This window comes from Phoxinus phoxinus, assembly GCF_949152265.1.
Source record: "Phoxinus phoxinus genome assembly, chromosome: 23".
Taxonomy (NCBI): Eukaryota; Metazoa; Chordata; class Actinopteri; order Cypriniformes; family Leuciscidae; genus Phoxinus; species Phoxinus phoxinus.
Genome location: NC_136898.1, coordinates 7,330,077 through 7,349,357, shown reverse-complemented (window position 1 = coordinate 7,349,357; position 19,281 = coordinate 7,330,077). Strand labels below are relative to the sequence as shown.

General features: G+C 37.2%; 1 protein-coding gene across 5 annotated transcripts in view; it reads right to left on the bottom strand.

The window, feature by feature from the left end:
• The window catches only part of gdpd5a (glycerophosphodiester phosphodiesterase domain containing 5a), a 28,529-nt gene that overhangs the window by 4,117 nt on the left and 5,131 nt on the right, over nucleotides 1–19,281 (bottom strand). The window contains exons 2-16 of one of the 5 annotated variants that reach the window (XM_079598976.1): nucleotides 15,055–15,238; nucleotides 9,789–9,892; nucleotides 9,361–9,454; nucleotides 6,564–6,623; nucleotides 6,388–6,486; nucleotides 6,184–6,277; nucleotides 5,587–5,732; nucleotides 5,229–5,311; nucleotides 4,462–4,612; nucleotides 4,160–4,381; nucleotides 2,971–3,128; nucleotides 2,234–2,381; nucleotides 1,395–1,477; nucleotides 1,074–1,088; nucleotides 746–858 (exon numbers count right to left, since the gene is read on the bottom strand). In XM_079598976.1, coding sequence (XP_079455102.1) covers nucleotides 746–858; nucleotides 1,074–1,088; nucleotides 1,395–1,477; nucleotides 2,234–2,381; nucleotides 2,971–3,128; nucleotides 4,160–4,381; nucleotides 4,462–4,612; nucleotides 5,229–5,311; nucleotides 5,587–5,732; nucleotides 6,184–6,277; nucleotides 6,388–6,486; nucleotides 6,564–6,623; nucleotides 9,361–9,454; nucleotides 9,789–9,892; nucleotides 15,055–15,171 — 1,687 coding nt within the window. In that variant the 5' untranslated portion in view covers nucleotides 15,172–15,238. Of the gene's footprint in view, nucleotides 1–745; nucleotides 859–1,073; nucleotides 1,089–1,372; nucleotides 1,478–2,233; nucleotides 2,382–2,970; nucleotides 3,129–4,159; nucleotides 4,382–4,461; nucleotides 4,613–5,228; nucleotides 5,312–5,586; nucleotides 5,733–6,183; nucleotides 6,278–6,387; nucleotides 6,487–6,563; nucleotides 6,624–9,360; nucleotides 9,455–9,788; nucleotides 9,893–15,054; nucleotides 15,239–19,281 lie in introns of all 5 variants that reach the window. The other 4 variants (XM_079598975.1, XR_013796068.1, XM_079598977.1 and 1 more) reach the window with 4 other exon arrangements.

The following is a 19,281-nucleotide window of genomic DNA, read 5'->3' as shown; positions in this document are numbered from 1 at the left end:
AAAACCAAGATCTGCAATGGCCATCCCAGTCCCTGGCCTGAACCCTACATATAATGAGTGGGCTGAACTGAAGAGAAGAAGCACCAACATGGATCTGGGAATCTGCAGGATCTGGAGAGATTCTGTATGGAGGAATGGTCTCTGATCTCTTGTCAGGTGTTCTCCAAACTCATCCGGCATTATAGGAGAAAACTCAGAGCTGTTATCTTGGCAAAAGGAGGTTGCAAAAAGTATTTAATAAAAGGGTGTCAATAATTGTGGCCAACATGTTTTGGAGAAAAACATTTATTTCATAATGTGATTTAGCCCCACTTTCAATTCTCTTGCTTCAATGTAAGGTTAGAATTTTGGCAATTTTTTGAATGAAAGATCAAAAGGATAAACAATGCAGATTTATTTTTTACAGCCAGTTTTGATCATATTTACCAGGGGTGAATTTTGGCCATGACTGTATATATATATATATATATATATATATATATATATATACAAATACATACACACACACAATATATACATATATGATTTACAAGATTTTATAAACTGTTAACTATTAGATGATGATGTGTATTGCATTAACTAATGTTTAACTAATTGTTACCATCTGCATATGAATTTCAGATATTGGCAGTGCATTATGACTGCCACCAGGAGGCAATGTGTAACAGCCAAATCCAGAGGTCACAGAGTGTTCGTTTGTACTCGCCAGAGTTTATCTCCACACAGCTGTGCTCACGAGTCTCACCTGAGAAGATCAGTCTCTCCTTCATGAGGTTGACGTCACGGCTCGGCCGACGCACTACAGCGCTTAGCATGATCTGCTCAGGGTTGTAGCTGCGCATGCCACTCATTTTCCACCTGAGGAAAAAAGACGACAACACACCGTCACAAAAACCCACTTCTGAGGCTCTGAAAGTGGCAAAAAGTTCTGAGCATCACATCTTGAGATATTTGATGAGATAAAGGGGGAGAAGAACAGAGCTAAGAAATTAGGTAAACGCACATTAGAAAAATGATGGGAAAGAAACAGTATGTTCAAAGAAATCTGTCCCTAAAATACTCATCCTCATTACCTGATCAGGTGATAGCTGAGCAATTTCAGCGTGCAGCAGAGGACAGGCGCATGCAAAGAGCAGAGGACAGCGAGAAAACGGAGGGAAAGTAGATTGCCAAAGAGAAAAGAGCAGAGCCATCAGTTGAAAAGCGCCCAGCAGATTTACAGCAAGCATGCTAACTACAAACAACCTAACATTAATGCCGAGGACTGCTCTGAAAATCAGGCAGGCGTTCGTGCAGAAATCCACGTATCTCACATTAAAGCCTTTACCGACACAGCAAAAGCTAAAAAGTATTTAGAAACACCTCAAAGCACATGATAAAAGAGATGCACTTACTTCTGAAATATGAAAATGCCAATGACAATCGCCACAGAGATTAAATCTGAAGTGATCCATATCAGGCCATATTCATCTGCACTCTACAAAACATGTTATAGCAGCAATCTGCCATTAGATATCAGTATAAATACATAAAAGATCTTATGAGGAGAAAAAACATTACAGGCAGAATAGGATAGAATAAAAGAGTAGAGTATGATAAAAAAAAAAAAAAAAAACCTTTTAAATGTCTAATGATGTCTAAATATTCAGTCTAAAAATAGTATGGAAAAGGTTCTTAGATAGTGTACTATTTTCAAGGAGATTTTCTATAAGTATGCATGCTCCTTGGAGCTGATATTGGCCACACTTCCTAACACTCGACTCAACAGACATTTTTCTGATGCAAATGTATGCAACTAAGTTGCATTATTTCCCAATAGTGGATAACTAGTCTTGCATCATATATTAAGTATGCCAAGACTCAATCTAGAGACTTTTTCAACATTATCTGTGTTGTTTTTGGATGGTAAAATGTGTTAAACGGGGCCAAGATTCACTACATCCTCCTTGGAAGCTTACGGCATAATCAAATTAGTCATTAAATGAATATGCGGCCGATGTGTGGGACTTTATGAATGACAGGCGTTCCTAATCTGGGGAAAACTGCACAGGGTCTGTGTGTTCAATGTGGGCCTGCTTGACTGTGGCCAGAATGTGCTTTACGTATGTGAATTGAGATTCAGCGAGGGAGAGAGGGAGAGAGAGAGAGAGAGGGGGGGGGGGGGGGGGAGGGAGAGAGAGAGAGAGAGGGGGGGGGGGGGGGGGGGGCGAGAGAGAGAGAGAGAGATCAGTACCATGATCCAGATAGGATTAGGCACTTTCTTCAGGATGTGTGGGGCATCAGAGGAGACAGATTGAACACCGCTGCACCACATGAGCGAATAGAGCCACGGCTCGTTCACTGTATACACGTTTACACTCACATTACTGCCAGAAAACTGCCTGCTCACAACACACACACACACACATACACACACACACACACACACAGAGAGAGAGAGAGAGAGAGAAAGTAAGCTTAGTAAAAGTATTACAGAACAAAACCACATGCTCTATTTTCATATGAATGGAATTATAAAATTTATTATAAAATGTATTATATAGAGCAATAGATAATGCACCAAAAATAAAATCTCACATTAAAAACATTAAAATATATATTAATAACTATTCAAAACACACACACACATATACATACATATATATATATATATATAAAAAACTACAAAACATACAGATGCATCAATTATCTAAATACATTCAAATCCATTAAAATATGGATATAATATTAAATAAGGGTAGATGTTAAATTAATATATTTCCAAAAACTGTATCCCATAATAATGTAACAGTAATTTAATATCCTATGATTTTACCGCAATAGCTATAGTAAACTTTCGAGAGTAACAGGCATTGAGAACATCTGATGTTATATTGCACCGCAAAATGCTTTCAGTATGATATTCAATCGAGATAGCGAGAGGCGGGTGTGTGTGTGTGTGTGTGTGTATGTGTGTGTGTCTGTGTGTACCTGATATCCTGAGCTCTGGCCTGGCTGTAGTGGAGGGTCAGAGTACTGATCCCTCTTTCTTTCAGCTCAGACACAGGAAGTTTCTCATCTGACGTCTGCTGAAGGAGAGGAGCTGCTGCACGCACCTTCTTCCTGTACCAGTCAGACGTCCACATCACCTACAGACACAGGAGCTCATTAAGCTCTTACATAATCTTAGAAGCTAGTTTAAAAAAAATCTCAATATTTAGGACTTACACTGAATATTAAGGCAAAACTTCAACAAACTATATATATAAAAAATAAAAATAAATACAAATATATTTTCAGCTGATGAAGTAGTATCTAATAAAGGTCTTTTCTAATGTTAGAAGCTTATTAAGAATATTTTTCTCAATATTTAAGATGTAGACTGACTAATAAAACTTATTAGACAAGATTTCAACAAATTCGATTTCAAATTCAAAAAAGATTTCAAATAAATAAATCGTTTTTTACATTTATTTTTACATTTATTTTTACATTTTTAATACAATGTTACATATTTGTATACAAATTTTTTTTTTTTTTTACAGAAATTCTGAATTTATTAGAAATTATGTTCATTAAATGATGATAAAGGTATTTTTTAAAGTTAGAAGCTTATTAGGAATATTTTCTAAATATTTATGATTTAGACAAAATATTAAGACATTTCAACAAACTGTATAAAAAAATGATAAATAGATTTTGAAAAAAATATTTAATATAAGTTCTGATTTTATTAGAAATGATTTGGCTAATAAAATGATAGGTCTTTTCTAATTTTAGAAGCTTATTTTCTTATATTTAATTAAGATTTAGACTAAATATGAGGATAACATTATAAATACATACACAAATATTGTTTAATATATATTGTTGAATCTTAAATTATGTTAGATAAATTCTGAATTTATTAGAAATTGTTTGTCTCATAAAAATGATGATAAAGGTCGAATTTTAAAAGCTTATTAGGATTTAGACAAAATATTAAGATAACATTTCAATAAACTGTAAATAAATAAATACAATTCAAATACAAAATCTTAAATATTGTTAGTTCGAATTTTGAATTTATTTGAAATGATTTGCCTCATTCAGAACATGTTGCCCATTATTGTCTAATATTGATATTATTCCGTCACTTATATCACTGCTGTCTATGTCCACGTGTGTGTTGTGCTCTCACCTGTTCTGGCTGGATGCTGGATCTCTGAATCACCTTCAGTGCATCGCTGACCCAGAGCTGGTGCCGGGGATGCTGGGGTGGAGGCCGGCGCAGGCTGAAGATCACAGAGCGGTTGGTTCTAGCAGCCAGACGCAGCAGCTCCGCCAGGCTACACACCGTCTGATTGGCCGTGCGGTTGCGGTCCTTCTCTGAAAAGTACTGTGCCGTCCAGTACGGGTCATCCTGAGGGGACAAATAACGTCAAAATCTTTGTCATCAGTGAATGTAGACAACAGAAATGAGAAAGGAATAGAATTGAATACCCTGAGGAACCAAAGCCCAGCATTGAGAGTGCGAATCTCTGTCCAGTTAAAGAACGAGGCGTCGCTGTCCTGACGGGCAGGAAACAGTTTGTCCACGTCGGTGGTCCTGCGAAGTGTGCGGTCCCTCATCAGAAAGGGCACTCCATCCAGACTGAAGTGGAAAAATCATCCAATCACACAAGAGTCTGGTTATTCAGAGCCAATCAGAGCAGCAGCCATTCTTTTCTCATTTTCAAAAAGGCATAAAAAAAATAAAAAATAAAAATATTAAATAAATAAATAAATATTTTTGAGATAAAGCATCCAATCACACAAGAGTCTGGTTATTCAGAGCCAATCAGAGCAGCAGCCATTCTTTTCTCATATTCAAAAAGGCATAAAATTAAACAAAATAAAATATGAAATAAATAAATATTTTTGAGATAAATTCAGAATTTGAAACGAATTAAGAATATATTTTTCAATATTTAAGATTAGACTAAATAATAAGACATAATTTCAACAAAATACATACATACATTTTTAAATCTTACATATTTTTAGATGAATTCAGAATTTATTAGAAATTGGTTCTCATAAAGTAGCTGATTAAGCTGATAAAGTAGCCTTTTCTAATGTTGGAAGCTTATTAAGAATATTTTCTCAATTTGTCTCATTCAAAAAGGTATGATTAAAAAGAAAAAAAGAAAAAGAAAAAAAATAAGTTAATTTTAATTAAAAAAGGTATATGAAATGTCATTAAGAAAGTCAACAACAAAAATGGATACCTAATGGTAACATCTGCTTCCAGGGCAGTGACTTTCTGTTGCAGCGCTTTACTAAACGACATAATAGTGTGTTCTGGAGCGAGCTGAGAGAGAGAGAGAGAGAGAGAGAGAGGGGGGGGGCAGTGTGTAATGCGAGTTACTGTCTTAACACTCCTTAGAAGAAGTCAAACAAACAGGTTTAATCTTCACCGTACAATCAGCTTAATGTGTAGAGTAAGTGTAAGTGCTACTCTCTACAGCAGGGATACGCAGTCTTTCCAGCTCTTTCTATTTGTTGCTAAACTTTAGAAATAAACCACAATCAAGTCATGTCATAGTCCTTGGTTCCGGCCTGGAAAACCAGGATTATGAAACTCACCATTGGAGCTCCACGCCGGCCAATGACAGCAGGTGGAGGACCGAGCTTGGACCGGTCCATGATGCAGGGAGAAGAGACGAGGAGGGGAACCAGATACAAAACCAGGAGAACGCTCACATAAAGCACCAGCGTTACAACCTGGAGCCCTAAACAAACACAAGCATATGCATGTCAAAAAAATACACCACTGTTCAAAAGGTACAATTTTTTCATGCATCTGGTAGTCTTTTATGATCACCAAGACTGCATTTATTTGATCACAAATACAGCAAAACTGTGAAATATTATTGTACTTTAAAATAACTGCTTTCTTTTTTTATATATATTTTAAAATCAAATTTATTCCTGTGATTGAGTTGAATTTGCAGCATCATTACTCCAGTCTTCAGTGTCACATGATCCAAGAAGTCATTCTAATATGCTGATTCGGTGCTCAAGCAACATGTATTATTATTATTATTATCAATGTTTAAAAAAAGTTCTGCTGCTTAATATTTTTGTGGAGTAAAAAGTGCCAATGGGAGTGCCTGATTCAAACTACAGTCGTCCTGGCTTTGACCCGATCAGCCATTTCCCCTCACAGGACCTTCAACTCACTTGATCTCTCTCCGCGTACCACCTGACCGGCGATGACCCACCCTAATGCTGTGGCCACAGCTAAAGCCCCGATGTGCAGGAACGGCCCTGTGAACTACACCAGCAGAAACACGAGACAGAACACACTTTCAAATATCACACTCGAACAGGGCAGGTAAGACCGCAAAATATTGGACAGTAATATGCTGATGATGTTGATCCAACCTGCAGAGAAATTATGACAATGTCCCATTCGTCCTGCCAGAAATCATCAACGGACACCACTCCTGTTATGGTGGAGAGCAGAACAGCCAAAACTACAATCTGTGGGAAATAAAACTTGTTTAATGTACATTCAGAACCTTGGTCTGGTTTTAGACTTACAAGAGGTTCCGTCTCACCTTATGGATCCAGTATAAGTTAAGCTGCTGCCCCAGTGCAATGTGACAAAGTGCAAGAATCTGGAAAAGAAATAAACAATATAATATAAATGTGTATATTTATATACATACACATAATGCTTATATACAGTCTATATATATATTTTTTTTGTGTGATAATTATGGAGTGTATAGTAGACATTGTATGTTTTATATTTATACAGATATATATACACACAGAATATATATATATATAGCCTACTGTATATAAGCAGTGTGTGTGTGTGTGTGTGTGTGTGTGTGTGTGTGTGTGTGTGTGTGTGTGTGTGTGTGTGTGTGTGTGTGTGTGTGTGTGTGTGTGTTTTACACTTCCCGGCAAAAAAGAAATAAAAATTCACTGTTTGTTTTTACATAGGCAATTTAAATATGCATACAATTTGTGTAGGCTAGTATTTTCTCTAGTGCTTGAAGTTTTTCAGATTGTATTGTATAAGTTTGTATTTTGTTTATCTTCAGTTGGGTTTTTCGCTATAGTATTCACGTTCTTGCTTCTGTAGCAAATCCAGATATCATCTACATATAAACTACAGTGAACAGTAGAACCAATGACGTTTGCAATGTTGTCCATTTTAATATTAAAAAGAGTTACAGTTAAATATTTCCTTGAGGTAAGAAAAGGGACAGGGTGTTTGCTATAGCTTGACTCTAAACAGTCTGTTCGATAAAAATCTTTCAATGAAGATAGGCAAAAAAAACGCTAATATTCGTTTGGTACAAATCCTTTAAAAATCCAAGTTTCCATGTCGTGTCATAGGCTTTCTCCAAAAACAACAACAACAACAACAAAAAAACAGCTACAGTTGTTCTTTCCTAAATAAAAGCATCACAAATATCATTTTCAAGGCAGACAAGATGGTCTGTAGTGCTGGGAACTTTCCTGAAACCACATTGGGCATTACTGATGTGATCCAGTATTTCTTCCGATATTCAAGATAAAGTAACAAATTCTGAGCATTTTCAGAAAAAGTGAGGTAGATACTTTAAAAATTGGAAGTTAATTTTATCCGGTCCACTAGCTGGGTTTTTTAATGGCTCATTGTAGCTCTTCCATTGAAAAAAGCTGGTTGCATGGCTCTATATGACTAGCGCTAAAGTAAATTTGCTCCTTCCCTTGGAGCATGAAAAGTCGGATAGCAAAGGATAGCTCAATTGAAGAATTTTTGCTAAAATGTTTGCAATTTCTTGTTTTGAAGTCAGGAGTGAATCATGCGGTTTGATGTGTTGTATTTGAGGACCACTGTTTTTGCCGTTAATTATTCGTATCCGGTTCCTTTTTGTACTTGTTGACGTGCTGGAAAGATGTTGTTCTCCAGCTTTCCTTTCAAACATCATTTATAGTTCTTCTCGCTTGTGCTCCACTCATCTGGAGTTAGATAAGACTTTCAGTTGATGGATGTCTGAAGAAAAGTCTTTCAGCTTTTCCCCCACACTTTTACAGCTTCCTTACATTAATCATCAGCCCATGCAAGTCGTCTAGATTTTTTTTGTTCAGAGATTTTCTTGGGAATGTATAATTCTGATATGGATATAAGCATTTCTGTGAAACTCTGCATAGCATCTGGGCTGTCCTCTGGAAAACGTGCCAATCTTTCATAACAGAGAGTTTGAAACTGAAGTTTACTTTTTTAATTTGCCATCTTTGTACTTTGTTTCTTCCTCTATTCATATAAACAGTGGTGGCCAAAATTATTAGAACGTTAAGATAGGACGTTTTTAAGGTCTCTTCTGCTCACCAAGGCTTCATTTATTTGATCCAAAATACAGAAAAAAATAATTATTGTGAAATATTTTTACAATTTACAATAGTTTTCTATTTGAATATATTTTAAAATGTAATTTATTCCTGTGATGTAAAAGCTAAATTTTCAGCATCATTACTCCAGTCTTCAGTGTCACATGATCCGTCAGAAATCCTTCTAATATGCTGATTTGATGCTCAAGAAACATTTATTATTATTAGCAATGTTAAAAACAGTTGTGTACAATATGTTTATGTTTTAATTATTTGATGAATAGAAAGTTCAAAAGAACAGCATTTATCTGAAATAGAAACCTTTTGGAACATTATCACTACCGTTCAAAAGTTTGGGGTCAGTAAGAGTTTTTTTTTTTTTTAAAGAAATTAATAATTTTATTCAGCAAGGATGCATAATTGATCAAAAGTGACAGTATGGACATTTATTATGTTGCAAAAGCTTTCTATTTCAAATAAATGCTGTTCTTTTGAACTTTCTATTCATCAAATAATCCTGAAAAGAAATTGTACACAACTGCTTTCAACATTGATAATAATAATAAATGTTTCTTGAGCAGCAAATCAGCATATTAGAATGATTTCTGACGGATCATGTGACACTGAAGACTGGAGTAATGATGCTGAAAATTCAGCTTTAATCACAGGAATAAATTAAATTTTAAAATATATTCAAATAGAAAACAGTTATTTTAAATTGTAAAAATATTTCACAATATTACCGTTTTTTTGCTGTATTTTGGATCAAATAAATGAAGCCTTGGTGAGCAGAAGAGACTTCTTTTAAAACATAAAAAAAATACAGTTCTAATAATTTTGGCCACCACTGTATAAGTGCCAATTAATTCCTGACCCTAGAAGCAACCCGTGGTTAAGTTCTTCAAACATAAATGCAAATATAATCAAGGACACAATGGTGATGCTTGCGACAATTAAAAGGTAACAAAAAGTTTAAAGGCACTGCTCCCTTTCTCGGTCACATGTGCGTGTGTGAAGAGCACTCACCATTAAAAATGCAGTGTAAGTGAATCCTGTGAGTGTTGTGGCGAGAATAGGAACTGTGCCATCCTTCCAAACGGCCGAACGATTATATAACAACCTGCCAGCGAAATAAAACCAATTAGAGTGGTTCACACACACCAACGGGGGGGATACAAAGCATCCTTTACACACGAAAAAAAATTGTTTTTCAACCCTTTGTATGTAAAATTACTTCAGAAACTTCTTAAGCAATCCAATTTTTGCAAACACAATGAATAGTAAACACTGCAATTAAACTAGTAACTAGTAAACTCATAGAACAAGCTCTAGTAATGAAACGTGTAATCATAGGGTTGATGTCAGTTTCATGGCGAGGACACACAGCAGGGTCCAGAGATAATGACCAGCTGATGTCACTTCCGAAACAGCAGGTTCCTCCAGGCTCAACTCACCAGTTGAACTCGTTGTAGTCATTACGGGCCTCCAACCAGAAGTAGGACCAGATGAGGAGGAGGAGAAACGAACAGCAGAGGAGGAAGAACCATGAGCATTCCCACTGAAAAGCAAAAACAGGAAGTGATGTACACACACACATAAACTGCAGAAGACGGGCGCCATTTTGTAGTAGAAAGTGAAGTATGGTACTGTATAAACTAGAGATGTATGGACACTACATTTCTCTGCCGATATCCGATAACTTTCCTGAGGTAAATGCAACGTTAAGAGACGCATTGTTCACAAGCTGTTTTTATTGCCGCCGCGATTGACACTCTGGTTGCGAATACATGAGGCATGATACATTTCGGTAAGCTATGCATGTTTTTTGGTGCTATAACTTGTATTAAAGTGCGAGAAAAGGCTGGCGTTCCATGCAGCTGCTTGAACTGGACTCATTTAAGAGCGTCACAACGCCATTTATTGTTCTGAATTTTGTGATCAAATGGACAGAATTTGAAAGCTGAGACTTTGTTTCATATCAAAAGTGAAAAAGCACAAAGCTCTTTGTGATTTTTGAATGGGAGGCGCAACAAATAATATTTGGTGCGGGGAAAACCGCAGACATGGCAACCCTGGCTTGAACTACAGTACGGGTGATTCATAGGGTCAAATAGAGCCTGCTTTAACGTCACTATTCTTTAAACAGTTCATGCGTTTTGCCGCATTAACTTAGACAGCCCTACATTCAACACAAGAGACATTTTCTTCACACACAGAATGAGTTGCGGCGCTTTTATGCCAATTATAGGTGGATACATCGGTGAATCCCTAGTATAAACACTGAAATTCCAAGAAAAATTGCACTTTAAATAAATACCCAGATGATGCACATTATTTTAAATGTATAAATCTCCTACACTAGAGTAGCCTACATAGTGCATAGTATAAGTGCAGTGTTCGTCAGTAACAGCCAAGCAGACTTTGTTTTTAATATCGCTCTTTATATCCTTACCAGCATGTTCACATTATCCAAAACCCCATTTATCACATATCAAGAGTGGCAAGGGAAGGTAAAGAGCCGCTGAGGTCAAATACGTAGCTTTTAAGATGCCTTACATTTTTTTAGAGAGTAGCCTATATTAAATTGTGAGCTGAAGTAACTACTAATAAGTTTAAGATGGCAATTGAATTCCTTCACCATAGAAACCACACAGTGTTCCACAGCAAAGGAACATTTTCAGCACAGCAAGATCTTACAGTGAGAGAGAGAGAGAGAGAGAGAGAGAGAGAGAGAGAGAGAGAGAGAGAGAGAGAGAGAGAGAGAGAGAGAGAGAGAGAGAGAGAGAGAGAGAGAGAGAGAGAGAGAGAGAGAGAGAGAGAGAGAGAGAGAGAGAGAGAGAGAGAGAGAGAGAGAGAGAGAGAGAGAGAGAGAGAGACATTGCCTGGCACCAAAGCATGTTTCCTGGGAGACCAGGCAAGGTAGCAGTTAGAGATAGAGGGCGGAGCTTCATTGTTCTGTTAACAGGAGTTAAAGGGTGATGTAATAACAATCCAACTTGTCACGGCTCACCTGATGATGATAGTGTAAAAGATCTCACTCGGTGAATGGGGATGTCTTGTTGATTTATGAATGATTCTCAAATGTTATTCAGTAACCTGTGACATCGGACACCGAGAAAGTGGTTACTCTTAATAATAATTTAAATGTATAATTCTAACATTTAAAATGAATAATGAAACATAATTATTCGTGAAAATTTGATTTAAAATTAAATTAAATTAGGATTTAAATAAATAATGCTAATCAAAAGGCTCAGTTTCCTTTATGTTTATGTCAAATCAAATGACATGAGCTCGTACAAGCAGTGATTTCATTTGTGGATGGATTTGTGTAATTAAAGTTGTTTACTAAAACATAAAGATCTATCAGTTGATTTAGTAATGCTCTGACTGATTCAGTAAGTTCATTCAGTTCCCCAGGATTTGTCAAACCGTAACTCAGACTAATTTGCTCATGAATTGGACTATACTGGTTCCACTGTACATTTCTGCATGTAACACAAAAGAAAGCCATGTTGGGTAACACAAGGTGCAGAGAGACATCCCAGTGCAGTTTCCAGATCAGATGGCTCGTATCCTGCTGGCATGCAGACTCTCAGAACCCAAAAGACCTTTCACTCCTCTGGAGGTGTGGAGGAGATCTAATGACCACGTCCCGAGATTCTGTGCGTGCTTCGTCCAGATTCAGGGTGAATTAGGGTCATTTACTGTGATTCTCACCCCAACCCAGTTAGAATATGCTAATGTTTTAAAATGTTTTTACAGAAAGACGTCTTTTACGTTTACAAAGGCTGCATTTATTTTGATTAAAAATACAGTACAAACAGTCATATTGTGAAATATCAATACCATTTAAAATAACTGCTTTCTATTTCAATATATTTTAAAATGTAATTTAATCCTGTGATGCAAAGCTGAATTTTCAGCATAATTGCTCCAGTCACATGATCCTACAGAAATCATTATAATACGATTATTTGCTGCTCAAGACACGTTTCTGATTATGATCAATGTTGAAAACAGCTGTGCTGCTTGATATTTTTTGATATAGTGATTTAAATTTTTTGGGGGATTATTTGATTAATAGAAAGTTCAAAAGAACATGGTTTATTTGAAATAGACATCTTTTGTGACATTATAAAAGGTCTTTACTGTCACTTTTGATCAGTATAGTATATAGATTTCATATAGTTTTCCAATTATTCCATACACCCTCAGAGAATTTAAAAATGGACTGACTCAAATTTTATTTGTCATGTGTATTGTAGTGTAGTCATGAAGCAAAGGACACATTTCACTGCTCCGTTCATTCTGCACAGCTGAGCTGCTAATCCCTCAATCCAATCAGCTCCTCCAGACCTGCTCATGAGCACATCGAGTAGGACACATCGTCACCGTACTCTAATTATAGAGTGGGCGGGGCCAGCGGTATGCCAGCCAATCACAGGGCTTCTGATGAGTTTGCTCTCAATGCGAAGTTACTTCAGAGACTTACTTTACTTTAGAGAGTCTAATGACCGTGTGTGTGTGTGTGTGTGTGTGTGTGTGTGTGTGTGTGTGTGTTATATATTTCAATATAATTTAATAATATAATTTTATCATATATTGTATATATTACAATTAATTGAAATAAATGTATATAATTCATGTATATACACATTTAATTTTATACAATTAATCTTTTTCTGCAGGTCAGAACGGTCCCAGATCAACTTCAGAACCCCTGGATGAAACTGAGCTTGATTTTTATCTTTAAATCAATTATTGTTCCAACATTTAAGCTTGATACCCTATGAATATTACAAGACTTTCTGTAAAGATTAGATAAGGTGTGATTTCCAATCTGACTGCAGCTCAGTTCGGGTCAGAACATTTGATCGCTGCGCTGGAATGGACGCCTGGTTAAAATAACGGGCATTTCTGGTTGAATAACTTTACGAAATAATGTCAGTATCCAGTTTGGTGTCCCCAGACATTGAACGGACAAGTCAAAGAGAGACAGAGAGACCTGACTAAGCCTCTCGCTGTGTTGTATACAGATTGGAATTGACCTACAACACGTCCTCCAGGGAATCTGAAACCCTGGCTTGAGTTTCTCTCTGTCTGATAGAGAGACAGTCAGACAGCAGAGGAGAAAGGAGAGGGACTTCATTACAGACTCGCCAAGTTGCCCTTCGGTTCTGCCGTCAGCCTTTAAAGGGTCATTAAAAACTCCCCGTTTCAGCAGCAGTCGGATCTCACCACACTTTTGAGAAATGCTACAAAAGTCTGCTTGGCAAACTGCGAGAGTGGAGACCGACAAAACAGCAACAGCTTCAACTCAAGACAGTTTTATTTTACTCTCATTGAGTTAAAAGCATGCAAGCTTCCCACAAATGCATGCTGCAGTTTAGCATTACACACAACAACACAATATAATATATACATGCAGGGCTTGACATTAACACCCACCAAATGCGTTTCACTCCTACTTGCCACTTTGGTGGGTTGAATTTATATATAATATATACATTTTTCAATTGTAGACTTTTAAAAAGGCATCAGAAATAATAATACAAGTGCAAGTGTTGTCAAAAATACAGATTTCCGATACTGAAATATCTGATACGCTTCCAAAACTCATTCTCCTCAGAATAGTTACATGATACCAGCTGTGCTTTCTCTCCCTCTCATCTCTCCGACAGCGAGTTGACACACATACCCGCCTCCCCTCACTCACTCGTTTCATTTGCTCCGGATGAATATTGTTGCTGTTACAGGGCTTGAATTTTGGCGTGGGATTGTGTGTATTGCACATAATTTGACTAATTCCCACAGATTTTGTGCTCACAGCTGCCTTTCAGTACAAATTTTAGTTCCATTTCGCTGCTTATTGCGTTTGAACAGTCAAATACACACAATATAATGTCAAAATGCGGTCTTGGTGTGTTTTCACGTAAACACAGTCAGTTCTGTTTTAAGTGAACGTAAACAGTTGAGAAAGAAAACGCATACTCTACAATGTCGATACAACCTCAATCAATTTGAAAATGAATTAACATTAAAGGGGTCATGAACTGGCTTTAAAAAAAAAGTATATTGTTGTCTGAGGTCAATTTATGACAATCGCTTGGTTTTTACATTAAAAAACATCAAAATGAATAAATAGGCTATTTTCTACCCTGGTTTTGAGCCTAGCTCCTGAAACGCTCGGTTTTTATGGATGTGCCACATTGAAGACTTGGAAGTAAACGCCCACTGCTATGATTGGATAACAGTTTTGCATATTATAATGAGTATCATGTAATGTGCAAATCTGTGGGCGGGGCTAAACAGGCAGTGTTAAAGTAGCCGTTGATCTTTTGCGGAGACGGTGTTTGATACCCTTTGACGTCATAGATCCTCACTTTGAAAAACATGTTGTTCGCTGTGCCTGGTGTCAAGAAAAGCTTTTATTGGACTACCAAGGAAGTTTTATTATAGTATGATGACCTCTTATATGTCAAAAGCTCAAGGAAAATTTAATTTATCAGTTCATCACCCCTTTAAGTTATTAACATTACTTTGTCTTGGGTCAAATTTAGCTGTCCTCATATTGATGCTATGATTGGTCTGTAACTTTTATGGTGAAAGGTCAATTACTCAACAGGTCAGTGTAATTTTTGCCTCTATCATCCTCATTTGGTCTTTATGCGGTTAGAGTACAATGGCTTCTCCCACAATGGATGATGCTGTGGTTACCTTGGAGCTGTCGTCATGGGAGCGTTGGTACCGTTTCCAGCGGCAGCCGTAGATCCCGGTCAGACAAGACAAACCCAGTTGTCTCTCATACACCTGCAACGGCTGGTGTTTCACCATAGTCAGGCCACAGCTGATCTGCAGTCATCCCACTCACACACCGCAGACCTGCAGGGACGAGACACATCTGTGAGAAACGGCATTATTGGTAACAAGACACTGAGATGAAACCCTTTCTTCAACTAAATTATACCGTCAGTGTTGACATTGCACTGAAAAACCAGTGGAGGATTTAGTCGTTTAGCTTTGAGTCTGGGAAACTTGCCTTAGGAAAACATACCAGGGAAAATCCTACAGCGCCGGAGCATAAACAATACGTCAGCAATAATTGCAGGAATCTGTAGGTCAACAGTAAAGCGAGTTAACCTTGCCATTTAATGCCAAGTGAAATGAAAAGTACAAAATCTTTTCATAATGAAACCATCATGGATAAAAGAGGATATTACATCAAACAGCAGCTGAAAACAATGGCAACTGGCAGCACTTAACAAATAAATAAAATGAAGACAAAAAAAATATGTTTATAAAACACATTTATGGACCATTCGTTTTAATTTATTGTTTTATTGTTATTGGATATTTACATGTACTTTTAGATTTAGATTACCTTTGCTGTCATCTAATATGGAAGTTTGTTTCTGCCACAGAATAAAATATGCATTATAATGTTGAGATGCCTAAATTTACTTTTAGCAGTTTAAAACTGTTTTGTGTGCGTTTTATTCTTAATTAATTTACGGTGCATTCACACGCATTCACACACATTTTCATTTACTTTGCATGGGTTACGTCATGCGTTGCCGAACTGAATTGTGGGATCCATTGCGGCGCGTCACTGGCGTTGCTCGTGGCAGAAGTTGAAAACTTTTCAAGCGCAAACGCAGGCGTCAGCCAATCAGATCACCAATGCAGATACCCTAGCGCAGACGTTAACCAATTGCGTTCATGCAACACCGGAAAAGTAACGTGATTGGCTGTTGTCAGTATGACGCTCGCATCAGCACCAAGCTTCAGACACACCCTCTGTCAAGCGTTGAAGATGATGCCCCGTGTGAATGCAACGTTATGCAAAATAGTTTCGAAGAATTTTAGCATCGATCATTTATCGATTATCAGCCATAAAATAAAAATAATTATCAGCTTATCGGTATCAAGAAAAATTTAAATATTGGTGCATCCTTAAAAAAATTTGCAGAAATTTATGTGTAGATTTTCTATTTCTATTAATCCAAAAGTGAAAAGTACTGATCATTTTGGACATATGATTAACTAAGAAATAATGAAGAATATTCAGTTATTCCACCATCCTGGCCAATCAGATAAGATCTAGCTGGATCAAGAGAGTTCTTGGCAGTTTTGTGTGCTATTTGCATCTGATGGTCAGTGAACGGACTGTGAGCGGCCCGTCCGAGGTTGAGAACAGGTCCTACAGGACTCTGTGTGACAGCAGCTTTTTGATTATGAGCTGTGAGACAGACGTACAGAATTCCATATTTTACGAATTCAGATATGCAGATGCGACCCGACGGAATGAAAACACCTTTCTGTCAGTCTACAGGCCACCGCAGTGGCGGTTCTACATTGAATTACACCCTGGGCGAGACCCCCCCCCCTGAGGTTATTTTCATTTCTACTCATTTTAGAAAGACATAAAAGCATAATTGATAGTTTCCTCAAATGCATCATAAATAAAATCATCAGAAAAAACCCATAAGTCAACCACTGACCCAGCATTACCACACCAGATGCTACAACGAAAAACAACAGATTTCAATGACAATAATTAAAGAGGGCTGTCAAGACACAGTCAGTACAGACTTGATCTTTGTCCACCAGAAGCGCCCACACAGACACAGATTAGCATATCATTAGCATCTTCAATAACCCGACTCGCATTCAAAAAACAAGCTACTAAGAGTTTTCATTATAGGCATTTCCTGCCTCATATTCCACAATAATCACATTCCTTTGAGGCATTCAGAACAAATGCTCTGGCGTTACCCTCACAAGCCAACACATAACCGCAGTTCTTCAAGTCACGATGGATCTGTTACAAATCAGGAAGAAAATTCTACAGTGAATGTGTATGAGAATAAAAAAGCATCTGTGTTCTTCTTTTCCACACTTTCTTCTGCATGATCAAGACTAGTGTAACGCTTCAGTATTGGTGATTAGATATAATGTGCTATCCTTTTGTTTTTGGAAATCAGGGGTTTTGCGTACAGCACTTAGTACAATGTCTACAGCGCCTCAAAGATGTGCAATGCGTCAGTTAAATCATTCACACGCATCCTGTCCTGTGTCAAACAAAAGAAGTCATTATCTCTTTCAGACATTTCTTCCTGTTGAAAATGACCCTGTATGAGCGAGGTAACACTCTTGTGTGAGCGCCTGATTGGGGAAGAGCACACACACACACACACGATGTTAACATCGCATCTGTCACCCTATTCTTAAAGGGACAGTTAAGCCAAAAAAAAAAAAAATTGGGCTATTCATTTACATGGCAACAGCATTTTAGGGGCCTGAAAACGCAAACTTTTAAAAACAGGATTCAAAGTGCACGTTTTTGAAAACGATACCGTTATAGTCTCTGTGTAAACTACAAAAAAGCGCATTTGTGAAACCGGTGACGTCATGCGCATGCGTATTACGTGTTCTGTCTATAAGCATGTAATGTTTCGTTTTTGCGGATCCGTGCGAACGGGGATCATTTTGACACCGTTGTCGTCTGTGTGCGAAACGCAAAGGAAAAACTTTTCCCGATTTTTGTACATCGTTGTTGTGTAAACGGACCCTTAAATTATACAGATAGAGACAAACAAAGACATTTTTCAAAAGTTTTGATGAACTATCCCTTTAAGTGTATTTGCATGACCTTCAGTCGTCAAAGCTTTAGATAAATTCAGATGTCTACTCAACAGTGTTATTCCCAGCTGGAAAGTAAATGGGATAAAGTTCATTCCCAACTTCCTTAGGGTTTTTGGAGGTTGAGCCGTCAGGAAGCTTTACACCTGGGATTCAGTGTGAACACCACAGATACACAAGAGTTCAAAAGTTTGGGGTCAGTACGATACTTTTAATCAGCAAGGATCTGCATTAATTTGATCAAAAGTGGCAGTACAGACATTAATAAAGTTACAAAAGATTTCTATTTTAATCAATGCTGTTCTTTTGAACATTTTATTTATAAAATAAAATTGTTTCCACAACAATATGAAGCATCACTGTTTACAACACTGATAATGATAAGAAATATTTCTTGAGCAGCAAATACGTATATAAGAGTGATTTCTGAAGGATCATGTGACACTGAAGACTGGAGTAGCCTAATAATCATGCGGAAAACTCACCTTTCCATCACAGGGATAAATTACCTTTCAAAATATAATTTTTTTAATTATTGTAAAATTTGTTAGTTTACTGCCTTTTTTGATCAAATAAATGCAACCTTGGTGAGCATAAGAGACTTCTTTAAAAAAAACGACCCCAAACTTTTGAACTGTAGTGTTTATCACCTTTTTAAATTACTATACATACTAAATGATATATCTACGCAAGCTTAAACTCTTATTGACGCAATTATGTCTCCCTATGACACACTGAGAAGCAGTGCAGCTGCATGACTTATGGAATAGCAAAACAGATCCTTCAGCCTCAATATTAAAACAGATTCTTCATAAATCCATTTAAAACCACATCTCTCAATGTTTACAGTGGTAGACACACACTTGAGTAGAAGATATGTAGTATACTTGTGTGTGTGTGCATGTGGGTACGCAGCTGTACTGGTGTGGGGCTTCATGCTTCAGCCTGTTTCCATGACACTGAGCTTTCCACGAGCTTTTAAGACTTACAAAAGCCTGAATTCTCCAACATCAGGAGAGTAAAACGAGTCGTCTGCTTTTTCCGAGTCCTATTCCCACCAGCTCAAACTGCAGACCCTCTCGCCCTTCCATGCCGGACGGACTTTCCCGACAGGTATGATCGCCAGAAACAGGAAGCTACTGTACTTTTTGTCTGCTTAATTTCCTGCCTCACTCCAGGCCCTCTCCTCAAGTGAGCAAAGGGACGAAATACAACGAAGTGCTTAGCTTCAGCAAAGTGTTTTTCCCCATTCATTTTCTGGATTTTAAAAAAATCTTTTGTAAGTTTTAAAATCCATGAATC